A 24,201-nucleotide genomic window follows, 5' to 3' on the forward strand; every position below is an offset into this window, starting at 1 on the left:
TGGCCAGACCGGAGTCCCGTCCGCAGGGGCGAGCCCGGCTGTGGGCTCATTTCCACGGGTTCTGGGCTGTTCATTCCCATTCCTCATCTGAGGATGAGAACCTTCCATTTGCCCTGTGCCGTGGGCTTAACGTGTGCTTGGCTGCAGGTGAATGCACACCACCTCACCCTCTGGAGAGCCCTTCAGTTCTGCAGAAGTAACTCAGGACCTTGTGCGCAATCGGTCCAAACGATGTGGTGGAAGAAGAGCAAGACGGCACACGGGCTGGATGCAGATCTCAGGTAACAAGGCTGTATTTAAACGGCCTGACTGGACAGGACGAGGGACAGAACCAGCCCGATCACTGTGGGACTGGGCCTTAACACCGTCAGGCCCCTGAACCTGCCCGAAGACCATGTGAACGCACTCTTGGGATTTTAAAGGACGCGGCCACATCCTGGAGCACCCTCTCCCGTCCAGATGGGGCTGACACAGTCTGTCGGCAGACGCCACGGGGGCACGACGCTCGTCCTTTGCAGAACCACAATCCCAGGCACGAGGGTCCTCTGTCATTTAGATGGGGGCCGACAGCCAACACACAAGGAGCCCCCGACACCTGCCCCAGGCTTGGCTCAACCACCTGCTGCCAGGGGGCCGCCTACGAGGACAGTCTACTCACCCCGTGACAGCACTGAAGGAGACCACACACGCCTCAGGAACACCAGGCCTCAGAGCCGCTTAGTCCTCCCTCGAGTGACGCGGGAGGCCCTGTGCTCCCCAGTCCTTCTCCGCCTTCCCTGCAGCCCGTGCACCTGAGGTTCCACGCAACCTGCATGTCCCACCTAGGGCTGTTATACCTGCCAGACACCCAGGGCCGTGTGTGTAGGAAGCTGCATCGGAGTTTTCAACGGGAGGGAGAAGACAAAGGGCTAACCCACTCAGCAGGGCAAGGCTGAGGGCAGGCAGAGGGCAAATCCAGGAATGGGCCCCAACGGCCATGACCGAGGGGCGCGGTGGAAGAACAGCCTCTGAGGCATCAAACAGGGAACCAGAGCTAGTCTGGGGACGTGTCGGTGGGTCAGTTACTGAACGTGATTACACGTAGGAGGCACAACGAGGTGACGCCAAATGGCCCCATTCGGTCCCAGGTGGGTCCCAGGCCGGCCGTGAGTGGCCAGCAACGGCCAGTGGCTTTGAAGGAACACACAGGGAGTGGGGTTCAGAGGCTTCACGTGCGATTGTCTGGAGGCTCAGCCGACTGTGGGCGTCACTTCTTAGAGGGGAGGACGGCTTCCCCTCCCCGCACCAGACTCAATTACATGTAAAATAACCTGAGAAGAAAAAGAAAAACCTGCTAACCTACTACGGAGGGACAGATCTTTCCCGTCCCTGAGGCTCGGGACACCGGTCAGAGCAAGGTGACAGAAGTCCTGTCCCCCCTCTATGCTCCCTGTGCCGTCCGAGCAGGCTTTGCTGAGCTGTTGACTTCCAGGCTCGATGATGACAACCGAGCCTGAGGGAGCAGAAGGCCCCAGAGGAAGACGGGGCGGCCGTGGGGCCAGCTGCTGAGGCCCCTGACCCTGTCCTGCCTCCGAGACCTGACCTCCGTGGCCACCACTGCAGTCATGAAATCCTAACACCTGACCCAGAAGGGACCCTGGGCACACGCGGGGCAGAGCTGGGCTCGGTACTGCCTGGCCCCAGCCCCTCCCCCAGAGAGCACCTGCTGTCACAGCGCACCACACTCAAAGTCCCCATTAACATGCCACTTCTACCACGAGGCTCTGTTAAGATGACAACAGAAAAATAACTTGGGACAAACTAAAGGAATTTCAGCACAAATGACAAGATTCTGGGGGTGCGGAGCCGCTGCCCTTGCGACCCAGCTGACGTGTCCCACCTGTGCATCTGGGGCACGTGAGGGACACTGACCAGCCCGAGGCTACAGACAGGGCCCGAGGCCTCGTGGCCCCAGGACCCTGCTCGGGCACTGGCCACAACCACCCCTCCTGCCGGCTCCTTCAAAGACGGGGGCCAACGGCCAGCAGAGCCGAGCTGCCGGGGCTCTCCAGTCACCACGGAGGCAAGTTCCCAGAGCTGACCGAGAACAACAAGTTTAATTTACCCCGACAGCCAAGTCTGTCTGCAGGAACTCCAACAGTGGAGGGAGCCAAGGGCCTGGTGCTCGGACAGGGACCGGCCGTGGGTGCCCCTAAAAGCACGCGACCCCATTCCCAGGTCCCCCCTGGCCCCGCCCCAAGCCACACCTGTGGCACAAACCTCGAGGGGCGTCCGAACCAACCCAAATCCACCTGCTCTGCCACCCAGCAGGGCGGCACCAAAGCAAGTTTTCACCAAGACCTCCCCCGCCAAAGACAAAGCGGTAGCGTGATTCGGATGATAAGGATCTAAAGCTGCAGGACAACAGGATGGCAGCGCAGGGCCGGGACTCCGAAGAGCCCTGGGACTTAGAGGTCGACGCCCGGGGCATCCAGGTGAGGCGGGCACTGCCGGGCTCCGCGGGGCGGCAGGCACATGGGGTCCGTAGTAAAGCAAAATCACTGGGACAGTCTCTGAAAGTATCTGCGTTCTGGGACAAAGCGTACGAGAGAAAGGGGCCTGCCCGCCACCCGGAGTTCCTGCACGGCTGGTGCATTCACAGAACGGCCGCCCGGCCGTGTCCGCGCCTCCTCGCTGGTCGGACGCCCCTCACCAGGACCACCAGGCGGGCTGCAGCCAGGCCGGACGGCTCGCACTAAGGATCCCTCATGGAAGGAAACGTTTTAAAGCCCCGTGCGTTCTTAGCAGAGCAGCATGTTAGGTACATAAATTAGTATCATTAAAAAGACCGACTTCAAAAGCTGCCCCAAGCGGCCAGCAGCGTGGACGCCAGGCAGCCAAGCCGCGGCACCACTCTGCACTCCGCAAGGCCAAGCGCCCCGCAGCAGCCCTGGCTCACGCGCTTCCTTCAAACCCCACGCGCAGAAAAAAACAAAGTTAAAGGACCAATTCTATTCTTTCAGTCGTGAATTCTTCCTCACGTCGAGTACCTTTAATTTTCCCTCTCAACAGTTCCATGTTCCTGACGCACCCAGTCTGTGCGGGATCCACACATGCAAAGCACGAACCCTCTCTCAACACTGCACTCTGACCGTGTCCAGGTGACGCACGGTGTGCAACCCCAAGAGCGCGGCAGGGGGGCGGGGCGGGAGCCGGGAACGCAGCGCAGTGGCCCGTGAACGGCCACACCAGCCAGTCAAGACCGCGCCGCCTGCCACCACCCCCTGCTCCGCGGTCGCCAACACCCCCACCCGCTGAGCACAGACACCGCCGCTCCCCACGCTGCACCGGGACCCTGACCTGGATCCCGAGTCTTTCGGCTGTGCCGGCCACGTGGGAAACCCTCCCAGGAGCACTCAACTCAGAGTCCGGAGGAGCACAGCTGAGGTGAGAGCGTGCCCTCAGCCCAGAGTAATCACTTCCCAGAGCCGCCAGGCCGCCTCCATGCCGCACGGCCACGGCGGGCTCCCAGGGGCCACTCCGTCTAGTGGCTGTTCCGGCGTGGAGGCGCCCGGGGACCAAGTTCCTTCCTGTGCGCTCGTTCTTAAGAGGAATCACTTGGAAGCGCGGCGCCCCCAGACTACGCGGGAGCACACAGGCTGTCCGGCCCAGGGGCAGCGTCCAGGTGTCCCCAGACGAGAGTTCATGCAGAGCTCCGGGGAGTCTGCTGGGAGGAGCCCCAGCCCCCCTTTATTACTGGCTGGCACCGGGATCTGCAACACTGGACCAAGAGCTGGAAATGGTTTATGCAGGGAAGAAAAGCCTTCTGCTGGCGGGAAGGAGACCCTGAAGGTGACAGTCTGACTAGCCTGGAGGACGTTCACCAGCTTTGCGTCCCAATTTGCGATTTTGTGCCACATTCTTTTCTCACTTAGTCTGTTAACTCTTCCTTTGGGGCAGCTTAGAAAGTCAGCCGAAGTGTCCGGCACGAGCTCACTATACATCTGTATGAGATTCAGGTCTTGAATTTCTTTTTTTTTTTTTTTTTTAAGATTATTTATTTATTTATTTATTTGAGAGAGAGAGAGCGAGAGCGAGAGCGAGAGCACAAGCAGGGGGAGTGGGAGAGGGAGAAGCAGGCTTCCTGCCGAGCAGGGAGCCCGATGCGGGACTCGATCCCAGGACCCCGGGATCATGACCTGAGCCGAAGGCAGACGCTTAACGACTGAGCCACCCAGGCGCCCAGGTCTTGAATTTCTTGACTTAACCCTGACGCTCTTTCCAAGCCCGCATTACTCATGGTGAGTCAACAGCATCAGAACCTGCCCTCCCACCCCCCAAAGGTGTTCTGGCCGTCCCGACCCCATCAGGGAGGCGCTACACTCCGGGAATACAAGGCAAGCCTTTAAGTCTCCCAACAGCCAAGGAAAAGGGGCTGGATGTCCATCCCCCTCCTCTTTTGTCTAAGACTTGTGCCAGGGTCAAAAACATGCCTGGAGGGGACCTGATGGTAGAAACTGACAAAACTATGAGATTTCAGGGAGAAGAATCCTAGTATCCCAGGATTCTCCAGCAGGGCTAATTTATGCTGCACTTGGCAGGTGTAGTCTCCGAGGATCTAGAGCAAACAAGCAGCTTCGCCCGGGAAGCATGGGTCTCGCTCTGAACTTGGGATCTGCCCTTCGGACCCGCTCTGCTGGTGATGGTCCCACGTCCTGCCCCAGAAGCCTGGCTGTCTGGCGAATAAGACTCCACCAGGGAGGCCCATCTCTGCACACCTGATTCTTGGGAACTGGGATATTCCAACCCCGTACGTAGGTTTATGGGGTCCTTCCAACCAGACAGACATAGCTCCTTAAAAATCACTGTTCAAACGGTGATCTGTTCAAGCAAACGGAGTCTACGACCCTGCCCCCTGCCACGGCCCCTGACTACCACACTGCCCCCTGCCCAAAGACCACTCGGTACCAAGAGCTGACAATCGATGCTGGGAAAATGTCCACATGCCCATTCAAGGCAGAGTGAGTTCTTTCCGAATTCATACAGCTCTTCCAATAACCTCCACTTTCCATTCAATTACACAGGAAAAGGCTAACGTCTCCCAACAGTCCACCCGTTTGCGTTAGCAGCACTCCGGGCCAGAGCTGGGGGCCACGTGTGCACAGCCCCGAGTGCATTCTGTGCTGTGGTTCGAAGCCCCAGGACACCCATGGTCAAGTGGGCGCCACATTCCTTCTGTCCTCTGCAAAACCCTACCACGCACCTCCGCTTGACTGAGGACGACCAGGAGGAGCTGCGAGGGACCAACTGCCCGATAGAAAGTTCTGGGGCAGGAAGGGGCCCAACCTCATCCTCCTAATGCCCAGCTGCGATGCTGTGTTCTGCGGAGGCCCACAGAATGAGCTTCGCACGTACCCTGACGTCACCCTGACACAGGGGACCGAGGACGGATGTCTTCATCTACCACATAGCACGCTACGGTCACTGTGGCGGCTCCCAGTGGCAACAACCAGGACGGGCACAAATGTGTCACACGAATGAATAATTCAAACTCATCTGACGCCAGGCTGCAGAACGCAGGTCAAAGCTATGGCACAGCCATCTCTCAGAAATGACCCAGAACTTTCTATGGGGAATTCCCTTCAAAGACCCATCTGGGCTCCATAAGAAATTACAAGCCAAGAAGCTGGAGGAAGCCAGAGCCAGGGCCCTGGAGCAACGGGATCGTGATCACCCAGCGCGTCCAGAGGCGACAGAGGAAACACTACAGCTCCACCTGGGAGGAAGGCGGCAACAAGGTGTCCAGGAGGGGTGCTCCGTTCTATTTTTAACCAAGCGCAAGTGAAGGCACAAGGCTAGGAAGCAAATGCAAAACATTCCATCACCGAGACTGCAAGGGGCCCACAGTTCAGTGAGCAGCTCCGAGCATGTGGCCCGTCCAAGTTGCAAGAACTCAAGCACTAAGTGCCAAGTGACAAAAAGGAACATTCAAAGTAGAAGCAGCACCTGTCATCCTCTGCCCAAGACAACACACCGCATACCATCGTGGAAGACTGGCACCCCGTTTTAATTGGGGGATCTCACGGGAGGGGAGCTGAGAGCAAGGGGCCTCCTCCCACCGCCACCATGCTCTGAGCAGCCTCTCGCGGGCCCCCGCCCAGCCCCGCCCCGCTCAGGTCAGGACACAGCACAGGAGTGATTTCGGTCCTCTCTGGTCTTGGGAGGGAAGGGAGCCGTCCCCTCCAGGAAGCTCCACATTGGTTTCCCTTTGCACACCTGCAGAGAGCATGGAGGGGTCCCAGGGGCTGCTGGTGGCCCGCTGGTTGCCTGGCTCGTCCTCCTCTTCACGCGTGTGGAGAGACTCGGGTTTGGGTAGGGAGGCCGGCCTGTGTGGCCTCGGTGAGTGGCCACTGGTGCTGGTGGGCTGGGCGGGCAGCGCACTCTGACCTCTGCGCCGGCACTCCTCCAGGAGAGCGTCCTCATCGGCCACACCTGCAAGCACAGGACGGGGCGGGCGTGAGCTCGCACTGCTCCTCTCTCCACCTGTCCTGGGGGCCCCCGCGCCCCTGTAGGAGGAGAAGGAAGACGCTGAGTCCACCGCCTGCGCTATCTGGGCCTGACCCTAACCTTCAGAGACAGGGGCTTGTGGACAGGCCCGGGACACAGCTGCTCGTGCCCGCCCCTGCGCACACACACACACACACACACACACACACACGGGCGACTTCACGCGTTGTCAGAGCGCGTGTCCTACTGAAATCCGTCAGGGGCCAGGCCGCCCACGAAAATTTGTCAAAACTGACCCAGCGGTTATCACCCTGCAAGGAAAGGGCTCCAGATGCAGCCTCCCATCGCGTTCCCGGGCAGCCTGAATTCTAGAACCTGTCCATCTAAGGGGAGGAGGGGTTGGCTGGCCGGGAGGTGGGGGCCTGACGGCCCGTGTCCCCGCCCGCGCGGGTCATCTGTCACCCCAGAGACACACCCAAGATGGGACAGTCCCCTCAACGTTGTGTGTCTACTGGTCTTCAAACAATAGAAAGCAGTTTTGCACATTAGATAAACACTAGGAATTAAATCAGAAAACAACTTCTAATCGTCACTGAATGAGCTCAAATTTCACTCTCCGAAGGCTCTTGATGACCAGGCGCGCAGGTGGAGAGAAAGGTGCCGTATGAAGCCAGAAGCGATGCTCTCACACCCCCATCTCAGGGGACAACGGGCCCGGGGGCGTTCCCCGAGCCTTGCACCCACCCTGCCCCCTGGAGGGAGGCGGGGGCGTCCGCTATCCGGGGCACAACAGTCATCAGACGCCCAGCCAGCCAGCGCACAGAACCCGAGCCCCAAGAAGGGCATGAGGGACCACCTCCCTCCACGCGTGACCTCCAGTGTGCACAGAGCGTGGACTGTCCCGTCCCCGCCTTCCCCGTCGGAGCCCCAGGTGTCAGCACTCGGCTCATTCACACCAGGTGCCAGGCTCAGTGCGGGCAAGACAGAGCGCCCACCTAGATCACTCGGAGGGCGCGAAAGCCCTTCTCACGGGTCAACTTCCGAGCCACAAGCACCGACCCCAACCCAGGCGTGACCTCTGCCCTCGCACCGGAGTCATGGCCACACTGGTGAGAGGCGGCGGACTCCATGGTCCCAGCACCCACACCAAGCACAGAAGCTACTGGAGAAACAGAAGTCCTGGGCAGCCTGCATCGTGCGACTGGCATTTTAGAGGTTTTCCAAAGTGAGTCTCTGGTTCCTCAGAGAGCCTCTGAAAATCCCCCACAGCTCCGGACACCCTGGGCACAACACGTGCTCCGTGCTTTCCGGCACTCGGACCCCCCAGCCCCGCAGCAAGGCTGGACTACGGGCCAGCGTCCCATTCTCTCCCAGCTACCATGCTCATGTCCCACATGCTGGCCGAAACGGAAATGTTAGTTTTGGAGCCGTTTAACCAGGCAGACCATCACGGGGGGAGGGAGGCGGTCCCATGCACGTGGCCCGGACAGACATTTTCAGTGAGGACCTCTGACCCACTGAGGGTTTCTCAGAATCAAATCCAATGACTGAGAGGACACGGATACCCCAGGCCTGGCAAGCACATCCCTCTGGGAAGGACCACCCCGTGTCTGCAGCAGGAATGCGCCCATGAGCGGGGCCGAGGTCGCGGTTGGGGGAGCACTCAAGGGGAGCCCACCTCTCGGGGGGTCTGTGGTCTGATTATGTGGCCTTGTGTTGTTTTTGGCAAATAAAACAGAAGTATCACTCCCAAATACAAGGTGTAAGCCCCAAGGAGCTGGCAACTAGTAGTAACTGCTACGTGGTGACCTGACTTCAAAGCCTGCATCTGCAGTGGGGAGTGGAGAAGGGCGGGGAGGCAGGACCTCGGTGTCTGCAGGTGTCCCGGCTGCGAGCCGCGCTCAGGGAGGGGCCTGTGGCCGCGGCACCCAAGGGGACACCACAACCAGCTCTGTGCCCTGAGCGTCAAGGCACATGCTCAGCTTCTCTCCACCTTGGAAGGAGGCAGGAAACTTCCGAGGGCAAACGGGCCACCCCTCCGGGCCCCACACCACCACACCTCGTAATCAACAGTGGAACACAGAAGAAAATGTCAGCACGAGTTCAGAACACGGTCAGTACCTCTCCATGTGGGCTTGGCTTTGTGAGTGGCTGGCCTGGACGTGGCGGAGGAGGACGGGGGCACGTGGGGGGAGTCGCGCCCTTCCCAGCTTACTTACCCCAGTTCAGGAACACTCGGATCCGAGTCTCTCCCTGCCAGCCGTTCCGGCACACGTCGAAGAGGAGGTGGCCTTTTCCCTGCCACCTCCACAAGCACCTGCAGCCACCGTGGCCAAGGACCACCCCCCACGGAAGAGCAGTGAACTGGTCTGGGCACAGACCACTGGCCTCACTTCCGTCACTTATGGTGCAGAGAAGGTGGGCGTCTGCTGCAGGACACAGGCCCCCACGAGCTAGAAGGCCACCACGGGGCCACACGAGCCACCATGTGGGGAAGAAGCACCAGGACTGGGCCATCCTACCTACCCCCGGTTCTCGCTGCACTAAACCACCTGCTCGCCCCAGGCCCAGGACGGGCACATACACCGGCTTCCAAGGCCGCGTCATGTCCTGGGTTTGCTGTGTGGTTAGAAACCAGAAGTCTCTAAGATGTTAAGCTCGACGATAGTCTGAGAATGCCTTGAATATGCAGAGACAGAAAACAGTTGCACGCTGAAGGTTTCCATCCACTCCAGACTCTGGGCGAAGGTGCCACGTCTCCCACACCTCTCGGATCCGGACACACTCAGGGCGCAGGAGGCAAGCATGTCCCTGACTCCAGGACTGCACAGGAAGCCGGAGTCCTGCAGGGGGTCCCAGGCCCCAAGCGCCCAAGCCTGCCCACTGGCTCTGGCCAGAGGCTCAGTGCCTGTCCTCCGTCTCCCCACACCCAACCTCCTGGGCAAATCCTAGTGCCCCTGCAGCTCAGGCCTCTCGCCCACGAGGCTCCTTCCCTCGCCCTCGAGCCCCGCTGCAGAGGCCTTGCAGCAGGAATTACCGCGTGATCAGGGTGGGTGGCCGGGGCTGAGCGCTAGGCTGTCAGGTCCACAGTGCCCCTTTCAGAAATAGTGGAAGGACACACAGCTGAGCACCTACTGTCCCACACGTCGCTTTCTTCCTGATTTACACGGTCGACCCTTACGGGGGACACAGTGACCTCTATGCTCCCCCAGGCCCGCCATGCCACCGAGAGCTCCTCAGGTCTGGAGCAGGAACAATCAGGTCACTGACCCCACAGAGTTCCCACAAAACTTGACGGTATCTCAAGAACAAGGAAAAATGATTCAGAGAAAGGAGATAAAGGACAGAAATGAGAAGCAAAGATTAAATCGCGGTCTTACCCCAAATCTTCGCTGGATACTTTCTGCAAGGGCTCAGTCCACACGTGCACATTCAAAGCACTCACTGAGCCACTAAATGTGCGGTATGCTCGCAGGCGTTGACAAGGTTATGAAACGGGGGGCCACCACCCTCACCCTGATGGTTGCACGTACGCCTGAGTTTGAGGAAAGGGATTCAAGTGCTGGTTTCAAGAAGAACGAGGGTTACGATGGACTGGACCGTTTGGAGCCCCAGGGCAACGCCATCGCTTCCGAGTCGGAGCCTCTGGTCCTCACCGCGAGGCGGGAAGCCTGCCTGCGCCCCCCAGGCTGAGCACCGGGCTGCAGACTCCACGTGCCAGGGCCTGAGCCGCCCCCCACCGCGCCCCCCACCGCGCCCCCCACCGCAGCAGAGCCTCGGGGAGGGGGAAGGGGAGGGGACTCGACATGGAAAGGAGAGGGAGGAGCCTCTGGACCGAGGACGTCCCACACCCCGTGTCAGAATGGACTGCGGCACAAAGGGTCAGGTCAACCGGTCGTCAGGACCCACTGCTCCGGCCTCACGGTGACGGAAGAGGGAGCTTCTGAGGGGGGTGAGCACCGCGGGATCGGAACTGGCTTTGCCTCACCTCAACTTCAGGGCAGTCTTGCCGACCTTCCGAAGCACCAGACTCCGCGCGCCCCGCCCCCCCACCCCCAACCCAGCCCATCTTCAGAGCCTCTGTTCTGCCTTCGGTTCCCGCCAAAGCCCCGGGACACGACAGCGCCGGGTCGGGAACACTCCCGGCTGCCGCGTCAGGGCCGCACCGCTGGGCGAGAGCGTCTGTGGGGAACTCGCCCGAGCAACGCCCTCCAGCACCTCACGAAGCCACAGGGTGCCCGGGTGCCCGGTGTGACTTACAGCTTTCTGAATTAAAACCAGACTGACCACGGCTGCCCCCACCTCATCCCCTACACCCACGGTCACACTTGAGAAGTCGCAGTTTGCTGCTTTCCACAGCCTTTTCCCAGGTCCTGTCCGACTTCGCCAATTACTAGACCCTTGCTCTTCTATGGCACTTCCTGCTGTTCCGACGATTTGAGTTGACCGCTTTGTACTGTATGAAGGTAATACAGAATACAAATACCTGGAAAAAAGTAGTCCCCTCTAGTTCTACAACCCACCCAGAACTTACTATCTCGGTGTGATTTCAGCAAGCGTTTTCTCCTGCGTGTGAATTAACTGAACTTTATGTTGCTTACAAGAGTCCGAGCATCTTTTTCATTCGGAAAACTATAAATATACCAGCAACGGTCCTGCCCTGCAGCACCGAGTTATAAAATTTAAAAACAAAAACAGGGTCTGCAGTGTCCGAGCCAAAGTATGCTGAGATCATCCAGAAGCTATGAAAGGAATGCTCAGCAGCTGCTCCGCGCGCACGGCCGACCGTCAGATTGCCTCCGTTCTTTCCCCAAATGGAGTCCAGATACAGTGAGTGCACTCTGGCCTGATAATATGCAAATGAAAACAAACTTCCGTAGATAAAAACAGAATCCCTTTTCCCAAATAAGTACAATCCAAGAGGCCTTGGTTGTGGCTGCTGTTCCCGGGCAGGGGCGCCGGCAAGGCGGGGGGTGCAAATCCCTACTTACTCAAGTCATGACCACCACCAACACAATGGGAGATGACACAAACACCCAAAAATGCACCACTGGCCCATCAGAAGGCTCACTCAAACCTCAGGGCCCGGTCTGTGCCAGGCGCTGCAGACCAGCATGGGGAAGGGCTCCTGTTCTCACAGATGCAGTAGACGGGACACACACGCACAGAACACAGTGCCACGGTGAGGTCCGCGCCACCCACCTCGTGCTCGGCACATCCACAGCATGCAGGACCAACGGCGAGTGTCCCCCCAAAGGGGACAAAACGGGACATGGGAACAGCACAGGGAGCGGCACGGACCAGGATGTGCCTGGGACGTAGGACAGAGCGGCCATGGAGAGGCCTGGGACAGGAACAGGAAAACACAGGCACCACACAGATCCTGAAATGTCTCCTAAGCCGACAGGGTCCCTGAGCGGTTTTCAACAAGGCAACGACTCAATTCCAGCCAGCAGTTGGTGGACACGTGACACAGGGACACCATGCAAGCTGGACTGGGAAGGCAGACCGGCTCAAGGGAGACAAGGACTAGTTCTCCAAGTAACCGGACACAGGGAAAGCACACCATGGCTGGTTACATGAAAGGAAACCAAGTCACAGTGGGGCCCAAGCCCAGGCAGAGAGGGGCTGCAGTGCTGGGAGCGGGTGCGTGGAACCCCGATCTGGGGTGAAGGCCAGGGAGGGGCCGCGACAAAGCAGCCTACAAGGAAGCTGGGCCCTGAGCCCCAGAGCTGCTGGCTTCCCCACCAGTACTTCAGCTGAAACCAAGGACGGAGCTCCTTCACCCGGTCCCAGAGCGCTGCACTGCGCCTCCACGGCGTGGCCACCAGACACGACCACCTCTCCCCCAGCCGGGCCTGGCCGACTGCACATCTCCCGGGGCTGGCAGGCAGGGGCGGTCCTCAACGGGCCTCTGTTAAGACCTCAAAGGCCTCTGTGTGGCGTAGGCCTAATGGTGTTAGAGACCGTGCAGCCTGGCAACCTCCCGACACAGGGCCACAGCCACGGCCCAGGATACTTCCTGAAGCAGGAGGGCCTCCCGGGGAAACCCCACCCAGCACAGCACCTGGGACGGACCGTGCGGACTGGCTGGGGGGACCGGGCTGGATCCCGCTCACCCCGCGGCACCTGCAGAAAGTGTTATGGCGGCAGTGAGGCCAAGGACGCCTGGAACACGGGGCCATCACATGTCCTGGGGCGTCCGGTTGGCTTGAGCACAATCCTAACCGGAAAAGGAAGAGAGCAGAGGCACACTAGCCAGAGCTTCATCTTCTCGTCTGTGGCTTGCATCGGATTTATCTCAAGTCACTGGGCCTCCCTCCCGGGACTGGCACCATCCTGTGACGAGGGCTCACGTTTGATGCCTCACTGGTAGCAGGAGGCTGCTGACCCCCCACGTACAACCCAAAGGCCACCAAGGACGGAGGATGATGCACAGGAAGGAAATGGTGCGGAAAGTGGAAGGACACCAGCGCACAGCCCCCCGGCCCCCCGAGGTCCCTGCAGCGAACCTGGCGGAGGTCTCAGGGCCACACAGCCCTACCCCAGCTGCAGCAGGGCCTCGAGAGGACAGGACCCGCGTGGGCGTGGGGAGAGGGGAGGAAAATGCCACCTGAACTGTGAATGGAGCCCTTGTGCCCCGAGCGGGCTGGGCTGCCGGGCCTGCTTGCTTGGCCCACGGTCCTCAGTAACCCCAGCTCCAAAGCAGGACTTCGTGGAGACAGAGAACAGCTGAGGTAATTAACAGCAACGGAAATGAATCTTGAGAAGACCCATCGTAAAGCAGAAGAAACATTCTAGTTCCACAGGTTTGCATATTCATAAAATCTGATTTTTTCTCGTTTCTTCTCAATGACTGCGTCTTCTGTGAAACATTGACATCTGTTAAATCTTTCAAAAACCTCTTTCAGATGAAGCAAAGCACGTGCCAAGGACCTGCTGCAGCTGTCTGAATCAGAACCACACCGGCAGGAACCCGGAGCCTGCGCTCCCCGCTCCCCCGCCCACGGAACAGGCACACAGCGCCAGCAGGCTCCTCCAGGTGCACCATCGCGGTGCCAGGGAACCCAGAGCTCAGCCCCCGTGTCCGCTCAACACCAGCAGTGAGCACCACTCACTAGCACCATTCCCATGAATGAATTCTTCAAAAGAGAATTTAACAGAAAACTAGGGGACACATTAAAACTCCGTGAGGACACAGAGAATCGTGCGTGTTGGAGCCTCTGTCTGTCACAGCACACAGCACTCTGAAGGCGCCTCTCTCCAGCCGGTCGGCCCCAGACCACGCTGCGCAGACAGCGGGCTGCTTCGATTCCACTTCCAACCCCGCTGTGGCCAGTGGGAAGGCCCGCGGCTGGGCGATGGAGCGCGCTCTCCTGAGTTAGGGGCCAAGGTATTCTCTCTTTAAAAATCCATCCCTAACAAAGTTATTCACCGTAGCAGTATCCTAATGAGCAATCTCAAAAAAAATCCAAAGGCAAATTACTAAGAATTAAATCACATTTCACAGTGGGGAAAGGACAGAACTGCCATTCATATGGGAAAATAAAAATTAGACTCCATACTTCACTTGGAAATTGTAGATGGATTAACATTTTAAACATTTTTAGAAGGTAAATAAATAGGGACAGAAATAACCAAACCAAGAGAGGAAAAAAACCCAGCAGAATAAAGTTCACGGAATCGACTAGGTAAAAACTTGCAGTTTTTGAGCCCTACATCCCAAACAACAGGTGTTTCATATCTTCTAGGCCATGTTTTGAATGGAAATAAAAACACAACAGCCTTAAAAACCAACAGAAATGAAGAACGTTTTATACGTTGAACTCAGAATTTTAAAAACTCCCATTTGTGAACAAAAAGGCTGTAAATATTCAAAGTGCAACTAACAAAGAGAATAGGAAGAAAAACGATGAAAATTGGATAACCTGTCAATAGGAAAGTACTAAAAGCTAGTGTTTCCAGAAAGAACAGATGCAAGGAGAGAAGGAACTCTCACCAGAGTGACTGACGCCTCCTGAGCCTCGACGGACGGCCATGCTCCCTGGAAACACAAGGTGCTCAACCGACAAGGAGAAAAACCAAACCAGGAACGGCAGAAAACTGTGAAGGTATCAGTAACTGGAAAACATGCCAAGACTAGAGGACTTCGCCGGCAAGGCGCCTCTCTCCTCGTGGGGACAGAGAGCACAGAAGGCACCCCAGTGAAACAAAGATCCGGGCCAGACCCTCCCGCACACTCGGGAGCCCCAGGGACTTCAAGTCAGAGAACCCAGCATCGCCACCCAGCTTTCTCCTTCAACAGGAAGAGAAAGCTGCAGCCAAGCACATAATCCCAGAAGTCAACTACTAAAACCAGACTACTGAGAACAAGAGGAAAAACCCCTACTATCAGTATTAATGATTGGGTAAGAAAAATGGGGGAGGGGGAGATAGGCGAAAACTAGTAGGGCTATCTAGCTATAAAAAATTGATACTTTAAAAAAAAAAGAGTAAGCCAAGGGGTGTCTGGGTGGCTCAGTCGGTTGAGCATCTGACTCTTGGTTTCGGCTCAGGTCATGATCTCAAGGTCCTGGGATGGAGCCCCATGTCAGGCTCCCTGCTCACTGGGGAGTCTGCTTCTCCCTCTCCCTCTGCCCCTCCCTCCTGCTCGTGCTCGCTCCTCTCTCTGCACTCTCTCTCTCTCAAATAAAATCTTTTTAAAAAAATTCTCTCCCTCTTCCTCTGCCCTTCCCCGCCTCTAAAAAAATAAAAACAGAGTAAGCCAAAAGTACAGTGAAGCAACTGGATAAAAAGGAATATAAAAACTTACTTTCTCACTCAGGTATACCCAATAGCCAGTTAGTAAAGGAAATCAGGTAAGCGTGGGTACCTGGAGCCGACTGTGCCTTTCATTTCGAAGCATTAGGAGCACCCAAGATGGGTTTGAGAACAAGCTGCCCTTTCCGGCAACCACTACAACCAACACAGGGTGATCCTGGCATAAAATAAGACCAAAGAACAAAAGGAGAGAGGAGTCCTGAAACAGCTATATGTCTGACGCAAATGTACAAGAGGAACACGGAAAGACATTTGGGAGAAAGTCAGATGTTTTCAGCACAAATAGTCCACGTAAATTAAAGAAACAAAGAGACAAATATGTGTCAACATACAAGAAAATGAGACAAAACTTGGTTGTGGAAGATGTAGGATATTAAACCAAAGGTCAAACAAAGCCACTTTTCTGGAGAAGATCCTAAGACGACCACACAGTAAGTCCAATGAACAAATGACCACTGCAAAGGGCCATCACCTCCACAGAGCAGGCAACGGACAAAGACCCCGCCGTGACAGGCACCTACGGGACCCCGGAATTGGGAGAAACACGTTATGCTCCAGCTAACCCCAACAAACAAGATGCTCCACCCAATTAATTAACCAAAGAAATGTCCAGTTTAGAAATCACTGAGTCTTCACAAGTTATGTGAGGAATCCATTGTTGACGGGGAAGTATTCTTTGTGGAAAGTGATGTCGATTTTCATGCACACGTTTCAACCCAACTAAACTTCTAGGAACCTCATTTGATGTAACTACTCCCACAAGAGCAGACTGGGGGTAAAAGCTGCTAGCCACTCTGCCGGGGTGCACAAGGGCATCAGGCCAAGGCCACAAGAGCACAAAGGGCGAGCGAGCACATGCCACGCACCGGGCCGGCCGGCCGGCCCTGCCGGGCACTCGGGAACCGCCTGGAAATCCAATCCCTGCTTGGCAGATGATGGGCAACAACTCACAGGACTCTGCGGGAACTCTTCCTCATGCCTTCTGGACAGTCCTTCATGCCTTCCCAACGCCCTTGAACACATTTTCACAGCTCAACAAACTGCATGGACCCTTCATCAAATGGGTCACGAATAAAGGAAAGACAAGCAGAGATGGCGGACAGGACACATGGAGCCCACCGCTCTTTCTCTTCCCTCCAGCTCTGGATTTCATGTTAGTGCCCTGGCATCCTATCAAGCAACCCCAAAGTCTCAGATAAGAGGTTATCTGCTCAGGCTCAGGGTTGATTAGCAGCAATGTTCCTAACATTCGGGGCGGGCAGACTGGCCAGGCAGCCTGGCTTCATGAGGCCCTTGGCACATCCTCCCTGCCACCCTACCACATCGATGCCAAAAAGGGTCAGCTGACCAAGGGAGCAGCTGAAGAAGACAAGTGAACATCTTTGTTCTGGTGGTCCAGTTTTCTCCTAGTATCTTTGTTAATGCATGTGTATAAGTATATAGTCCTATGATACTGTGTATTCATGACATGATAGAACACACCATCAATATTGGGAAATACTGGTACTTAATATCCTCTTAGGGGAAATTTACCTCCTAACGATAGGCTGGGAAGTCACTAAAAGAACTGTTCGGGGTGCTTGCTTCAGCAGCACACGAACATTGGAAGATTAGCATGGCCCCCACTCAAGGGAGGACACGCAAATTCGTGAAATGTTCCAGAGTTCGATGAACACAGGGGAAGGGAAGGAAAAGACAGACAAAAACAGAGGAGACAAACCGTAAGAGAGTCTTAACTCTCAGGAACAAACTGAGGGTTGCTGACGGGGAAGGGGGTATGGGGATGAGGTGGCTGGGTGATGGGCATGAAGCACTGGGTATTATAGAAGACTGATGAATCACTAAATTCTACCCCTGAACCCGTGGGGCGCCTGGGTGGCTCAGTCGTTAAGTGTCTGCCTTCGGCTCAGGTCATGGTCCCAGGGTCCTGGGATGGAGCCCTACATCGGGCTCCCTGCTCTGCGGGGAGCCTGCTTCTCCCTCTCCCACTCCCCCTGCTTGTGTTCCCTCTCTCGCTGTGTCTCTCTCTGTCAAATAAATAAATAAAATCTTTAAAAAAAAAAAAAAAAGAATTATATACAAACAGGAATGTTGGTGTACTAATACTCAAAACAATCTAACTCTATTATGAAAGAAACAAAATGCAGGAAACGCCTGAGAAACAAGCCTCCCACAGGCTTCAGACTCCACACAACTGCAATTTCACCGCGTGCGTGTGCGGGGATGGAGGGACAGCGCCAGGAACCAGGCTTCTGCTCAGGCAACCATTCCCACCAGTGTGTCGGGCTGCCAACTCAAAAAGACTGAAGTTTAACCAACATGCTACGATCCACCCACCCCCACTGTACCAGCTTGTGCACTCAGTCCACGCACAGGGCAGAAGGTCACACCAGAGTAAGGTGGTTTTCCCAAAGCATCAGCAGAAAGGAGCCAATCCGACTTCTGCAACATCATCTCCAGTTCCACGGTTCTTCGGCGAGGCTCCCTGCCACTTGCTAAGAAAGGCCTGTGTTCTCTATCTACTACCCATGTGTGGAATGCTTGCAGTATTAGGATGCAGTCCCCAGCAGTGAGCGTAAGAGGAGGGTGGGGTGGGGAGAAGGGCATGATGGCGAGACACGCTTTCCTGACACACATCAATCCCGTATGTAATAAACTGCAGTTTACAAGACTATGAAACTGAACATTTACTAGTCAGGGCCCAAAGAGCAAAGAAGTGTTGTAAACCAAGATGCACCCTCAAGCCCTCCCAAGCCACACCTGGTCATTACGTGGCATGAAGGAGCAGGGCACGATGCTTTCCCAGGTGAACGAGGAGGAATGGAGAGGGACAGTCACCGCCATGCTGGGCTTACTCCTCGAGCACCAGCTCAGTGAGTGGTGCCCCCCAAAGGGCCTCTACTCGTCACACTTGCACTCCAGAACAGGTCCTCTGTTTTCTGAATGCTCAGATACGAGGAAAAGGACCGACAGTCCCCAGTAAATGACTTTACCCACCCAGGTAGTGTGAGAGTGCCTGACAACAAAGGCAAGAGGAAAGTATTTGCCACCCGAGGGCAAACAGCGAGCTGATGGGCCTCTTGATGCCCACGTCCAGTTCTCCCTAACAAGTGAGACTCCAAAGTCCCAACGAGTCCTGGTCTCTGGATCTCCGTGACTTCCACATTTCTGACTGATATGGTTAAGAGCTGTTATAACCTCCCCTCCCTTGACCCTCTCAAATGTCAAGATGTAGAAACTAATATAGCCAAAAGTCATCTGGCCTATCGCAGTCCCAACTGTTAATAATACTAAAAACCAAGGTCTACATCTAATTAATGCAATCACTACAGCTCAAGGAGTACAGAATAGCATTCTCACAGTGGATGAAGCAAGAACAGAAAGTCACCCACATGACCAGATTGGGAGAAATACCTAAAAATCAAAGCGGGTGCATTACATGCTGGAAGGACACAGGAAATGCGGATGGAGAAGAAAAATGGAAGTCAACGTTTCTTGAAGGACTTGCATCATTTAACCACCCAATGCACAAGTACTGACCACAAAAACACCTGAGGTGGTATCAGAATTTTTTTTTTTTTTTAAATATAAGCCATTGGGTCATAAAAGTCAACCCCTCTTGACCACACAGTATCAACTGTTCCAATTTACTAGGCAATTTTGGGCTTGAAAACCTCCAGAAATGGTTACTACTACCTCCATCCTGTTACTGAACATGCTGATGGTTAACTTTCGCCACTACGGAAATCCAAGAGCAAAGACAGTAAGACCGATTATAAACTACTATTCGATTCTCTGAAAATAAAATTTCAAACTAATTAGGTAGCGCTTCAAAGAAAAATGAGAAGAGTAGTCCCTGAAAGAGGGTAGTGATAGCTAGGAGGTAGGTCATCAAGGAGAAATTTTAAACCTTTAGAAGATAATAAACAGAAATGACCACTGACTAGAAAGATGCCATCTCCCCCTCAAGCTTGGCCATTCTGTAAGGAACAGACTTCAGCAGACTAGGTACACAGATTCTAAGAGTAACTTCAGGAAATCTAAAGCTAACTCTACAAATCTATACAATTTGCCCTTGAAAGAACTTCAAAGAAAAGAGAGGAAGGACAAATCGCCATTCGTGCAGCCACGAACATCATCATCGTCTTCATCATAAAGTTACTGAGTTCCCAAACTCGCATCTGGAGCCTCTGGAGCCGTAAAGGAAGCAAAATCCATCGAACTCAATCAGACCAACTGAGGGACCACAGGGATGCAGGGGAAAGAGCAGCCTGACATCCCAAATGTGTGCTGTCCCGTCCTCTTCAAGGACTGTAAGGATTTCTGCCCCTTAACAGAGACATGCAGCACATGGCAGACAGGACACGCAGTGCGTGACAGACGGTGCACACGGGATGTGGGCCCGTCGGGGCAGGCACCCCGCTGTTTCCACAAGGCATCCGAGCCTACAGAATCACAGAAAAGCATAGGGACCAACAAATGACCAGAGCCTGCAATGTCCACTATGAGCTCTTCTCGCACGTCATTCCTCATGGGAGCGATGCTGCCAGAGCTGGGAAGACGCCTCACGGCTCCGGGTAAAAGGGACTCCTTAACACGCACCCCCCCGCCCCAGACAAATTTGTAAAATGAACATTCCTATCAACAACACAAGTGCAGAACGAAGGCCACGTTCCCCCAATGCCAATGAAGAACATTTGACGGGGATGCTCCCCACCAAGAAATTTCAGCAGAAGGACTCTCTGAAGTCAGAAACCTCTGCCTCTATCCTGCATTGTAAAGGAAGAGTTCACAGCGGGACGTGCACCCGACAGTCTCAACCCCCACCCCCCACACCCCCGCCCCAGAAGGATCCCAAACGGGAGACCACAGGTCTAGTGCAATGCCTCCCGGGAAGCTCTAACTAAGGGAGTAGACAGGACTTCTTGCTCCCCTACGGGAGCATCAACCTGCTCTATCGGGAGGGTTCATCCCACCCACCTTTAATGACAACTGTAAATTCTACGTCTGTTCAGTTCCAGGTTATCAACTGCAGTTTCTCAATGACAGAGAAATCATCCATCCTAACGGCCTAAACCAAGTGGGCTTTCTAGTATCAGAATTTTGGTTTGTGAACCTACAACAGGCTTCTCTTCTCCACAGGCCTGGAGGGCTAGGACAGCACGTTTCACAGCTTCCCTTAGTTCAACTGTCTTCAAGAACTTACACTGCATTCTGCACTGTTTTTAGTTTCTATGAAATTTTCTACAATACTCTTTGTTTCCAACAAAAACATTTGATTCTGTAAAGACTCTATGGTACCTGGGCAATTTCCACATGCCTTCTAATTGGGCCTGCACAGACAGGAATTTGTCTGTCATGAAGGAACCACCCTAGGTCCTCCTGTCTTTCTGGCAGGACCCTATGCTTACCCAAAACAAAGCTGATTGGGGTTGTTCAAATGCAAGCCACGTCCAGTTTAACATCCCTCTGGCTGGAATTCTAGTCACTGGTGACTGGATCTTCAACGTGATTTTACACGTCAAAAAACAAAAAAGAGCTTTATTTTTGTTCACACCTATGTCACCCCATGACTTTGCCATGCATATCACATCTTTAAATGAGCTGGCATCAAACGTACCCTAGAAAACTAGAACCTACTTGTAAAGAATGAGAAAGTCGTATAGCTATTTCTTCCTTCCCCGTAAAAATGTTACCATAGGAGAAGCTTCAATAAATTGCTCATCATTATGTAACACAAATAGGAAAATAGACACCAACCCTGCAAATATACTGAGGAAAAGGAATACAGGTCACTCAATACCGGCGTCCACCTTGAGGAACAGAACTCAACAAGAATGAAGGGACACTGGAAGCCCAGGTACAAAATCATACACAGACACAAGAAGGCTACAGGCCCCACTCAGGAAAGAATGCACCAAACACATTCGCATTTATTATTTTTTTTTTAAGCAAATGACAAAGACCCAGTTTACCAGCTTTACTTTTTTAAACCTAAGCTTAACATTACATATTTAAACAATTGTCAAATCTTACTAAGTTGCCAGCATTCATGCACACTAGAAAAACATCCTCAATTTATTATTAAACGAGAAATGTATTACCATTAATGCATTAATATCTCTCACTACTAAATACTGAAAAAAACTTGAAATTATTTTTGTGGAAGATTCATCCTGGCAATGTTAACTTCACAGCAGGCTGACTCTACTTGGCTCACGTTTCAAGCACGATGGAAAAGCAGGTCCGTGCTGGTGTTAGTTTATGAAAGAGTCACGGCCACCGTGGATTACGTTTAATAAAAAAGCAAAGTGCATACAGAGATTTACAACAATTTTAAAGACATAAAACAAAAACAAAAACGAAACAAAACAAAAAGAACAAAAACAAAAAACCCCCAAACAATGGTCCTATTATGTGGTCCCAACAATAAACTCAAAAGTCTATGACAAATAGGGCTCCGATGAGCTGTGTATAAATACTTTAGATTAGGTACGGTTATACTGAAAGTTGAGTTCGTTTGAAATCTTCAAAAAAAAAGCGTTCCTGTCAGTCCTCAACGGTGCCCGTTACAGCTAACGCGCCTGCCACACGCGTGCGTTGTTACTTGTTATCCAAGCGCAGCAGCTGCTCCTTACCATTTATCGTTAAGGACTTTAACTGGCCGTTCTCTTCCACTTCCACTCTTTCTTCACCGTTCTCCACAATTCTGAAAGATAAAATGCATTTCAAACCTTTTTTTTAAAGTCAATACATGTGAATGTACCTGCCTATTTTTAAAAAGCGTAATTCCCACTCGCATATATGAAATCACTGATCTTGAGGACTAAAAACACAGGTGAAAGCAACCTGACAACAATTCCTTCTTAGAATACATTTCTTCTGACAGGTAAGAGCGGCGTCTCAAACACTACGCAGGTGAACACGCACTGTTCATGGTGTTACTGTTCTAGCAGCGCTAACCGAAGCTTCCAGGCGTTTCTATGTTATTACACATTTTAAGTGTCGCTCTACATAAAGATCACTTCTGCTACAGAAGTATTAAGCAGCAGTTCAAATGGGAAAGCTCTAATTCAGACGTCAAGATCCCACCGCTGCCAGGTTTAACATACACCCTACACATTACACTCGGAGGGTGCGTGTGCACGCTCGCACCGCAAAGGACATGTGGCACCCACCAAACAGTACACCTACTTATTTAAAAGGTATAAATAGCCACCGTACCTCTTTGTAGTGATTTTTCTGCCATTAACCATTTTAGTAGAAGTTGATATAGATTTGAAGTTGCCCATCCCACTACCAGCAAATGCCGTGGAAGAGAACGAAGTGAGGCCCCCGTGACCTGGTGACGGGAAGGAAGTAAATCCTGTGGGAAAACAGGAAGATTAGGGAGCAACGTGTCAGTACTAATGTAACCCAAGTATGAGTAACAGGAAAACCACGAAGGAACAGATCAAACCAGGAGAGTGGTGCCTGAGCAGAGCGGCCCCGGAACCACGAGGAGGAGGAAGGAGGGCGCGTGCTCCCCTGGAGGCTGGGGAGCAGGAGAGACCCCCCCCTTGTTGCATCCTATTTCCTGCCCCCCTCCCGGCCGGGCCCTCGGCTGAGCCCACTGGCAGCTCACCCTGGCAACAGGCGGCCAGCCGGGCCCGTGCACCACAGAGGAGCGGGACGGCAATGGGCATCGCCGTGCGGCAGGAGCAGAACGTTCACCGGCACAGAACGCCGAACCCAACCTGCTTACCTTCTCCTTGCAATGTGACCACGAAGGGGTGACACTCTGAATTATTAAAAAGCTCAAGAATTTTAGAAAGAATACTGCAAACACTTACTGAAAAAGTATGAATCTGCCTAATTCACTTGCGGACAACATTCTCAATTACGGCCATCACACTCCAGCCACTAAAATCCCTGATTTCCACAAGTTACACGAAAGCAAAGCAACCTTTGATACTGGGACTGGTTTGCTTGTTTCAAGAGCTTATTACTACTCGTCCCACTTTGAAAATATTCACATTAGAACAAATCTCCATACGCCCTAAACATGACGCTTTACAAGGCTCCTAGAAGTAAGGTCTGCATCCACACACCCCCTCCCAACACATTAGCCACCATTTCTTAAATGAAGTACTATTTTGTTGATGTATTAAATCAGCTTTCTTTGACTCTCCCTTAGGCCTGAGCAATTCTCCTGCAGCATACTGTGCAGTCCCTAACGACGGGCTGCTGTAGACAGGCCGTCTGCAGTCGCCCTCTGCAGCCAAGGGTCAGCAAACCCACCGTTTCCCTCCACGGCGCTAGCACAGTACTCCAAGGGAAGAACGCGGAGCTGTATGCCGCGGGCAGCCTTCATAACAAGAACCGCCAATTCCTACCACGTAGCATTTGAAATAATCAGAGAATCAGAAAAAAAAACAAGAGCTCCTCTGTTAAGAGGAACTATATGAACTTCCAAGAAAAGACCCTAATTCTTCAGGTAAAATACGTAATTATATCATGCCACATGCATAATACTCTGGTTAATGAACTGCCCCCCTCCTTTTGCACATTTTTTTTAACGTAATCTCTACACCCAACATGGGGCTCAAACTCACACCCGGAGGATCAGGACCCAGATGAGCTGCTTTTACACAGCCCACTGACTGCTGTGGGGCAGGGCAGTCACACACGATCGCACCCCCTCGTGCACTCTGCGTGGCCACGGGCACTCGCACACAGTGTTCCACCCCACCTTCCGATCCCATCAACCTGGACCCTCCTAGAATACTATCTACTGTTTTTTTTTTTTAAAGCTGCCAAGGAGGTCTGACAAAGAAGGATTCAGGGAGATCGTCTACAAGTGGGTTTTTTCACAATTATTTACCCCAAATCAAGTAACTCCTTTTAACCAATAAT

General features: G+C 53.8%; 1 protein-coding gene across 4 annotated transcripts in view; it reads right to left on the reverse strand.

Annotated features, from left to right (window-relative positions):
* DNAJB6 (DnaJ heat shock protein family (Hsp40) member B6) overlaps positions 1 to 24,201 on the reverse strand; it is a 398,231-nt gene that overhangs the window by 6,158 nt on the left and 367,872 nt on the right. For all 4 annotated transcript variants that reach the window (XR_014139062.1, XM_081799764.1, XM_081799763.1 and 1 more), the window contains exons 7-9: positions 22,531 to 22,672; positions 21,945 to 22,015; positions 6,256 to 6,471 (exon numbers count right to left, since the gene is read on the reverse strand). Coding sequence is in view for 3 of the 4 variants with exons in the window: in XM_081799764.1 (XP_081655890.1) it covers positions 6,256 to 6,471; positions 21,945 to 22,015; positions 22,531 to 22,672 (429 nt within the window). In the remaining variant the exon portion in view is untranslated. The remainder of the gene's footprint in view (positions 1 to 6,255; positions 6,472 to 21,944; positions 22,016 to 22,530; positions 22,673 to 24,201) is intronic.

Source organism: Leptonychotes weddellii, chromosome 12 (genome assembly GCF_054177405.1).
Source record: "Leptonychotes weddellii isolate Sample4059 chromosome 12, ASM5417740v2, whole genome shotgun sequence".
NCBI lineage: Eukaryota > Metazoa > Chordata > Mammalia > Carnivora > Phocidae > Leptonychotes > Leptonychotes weddellii.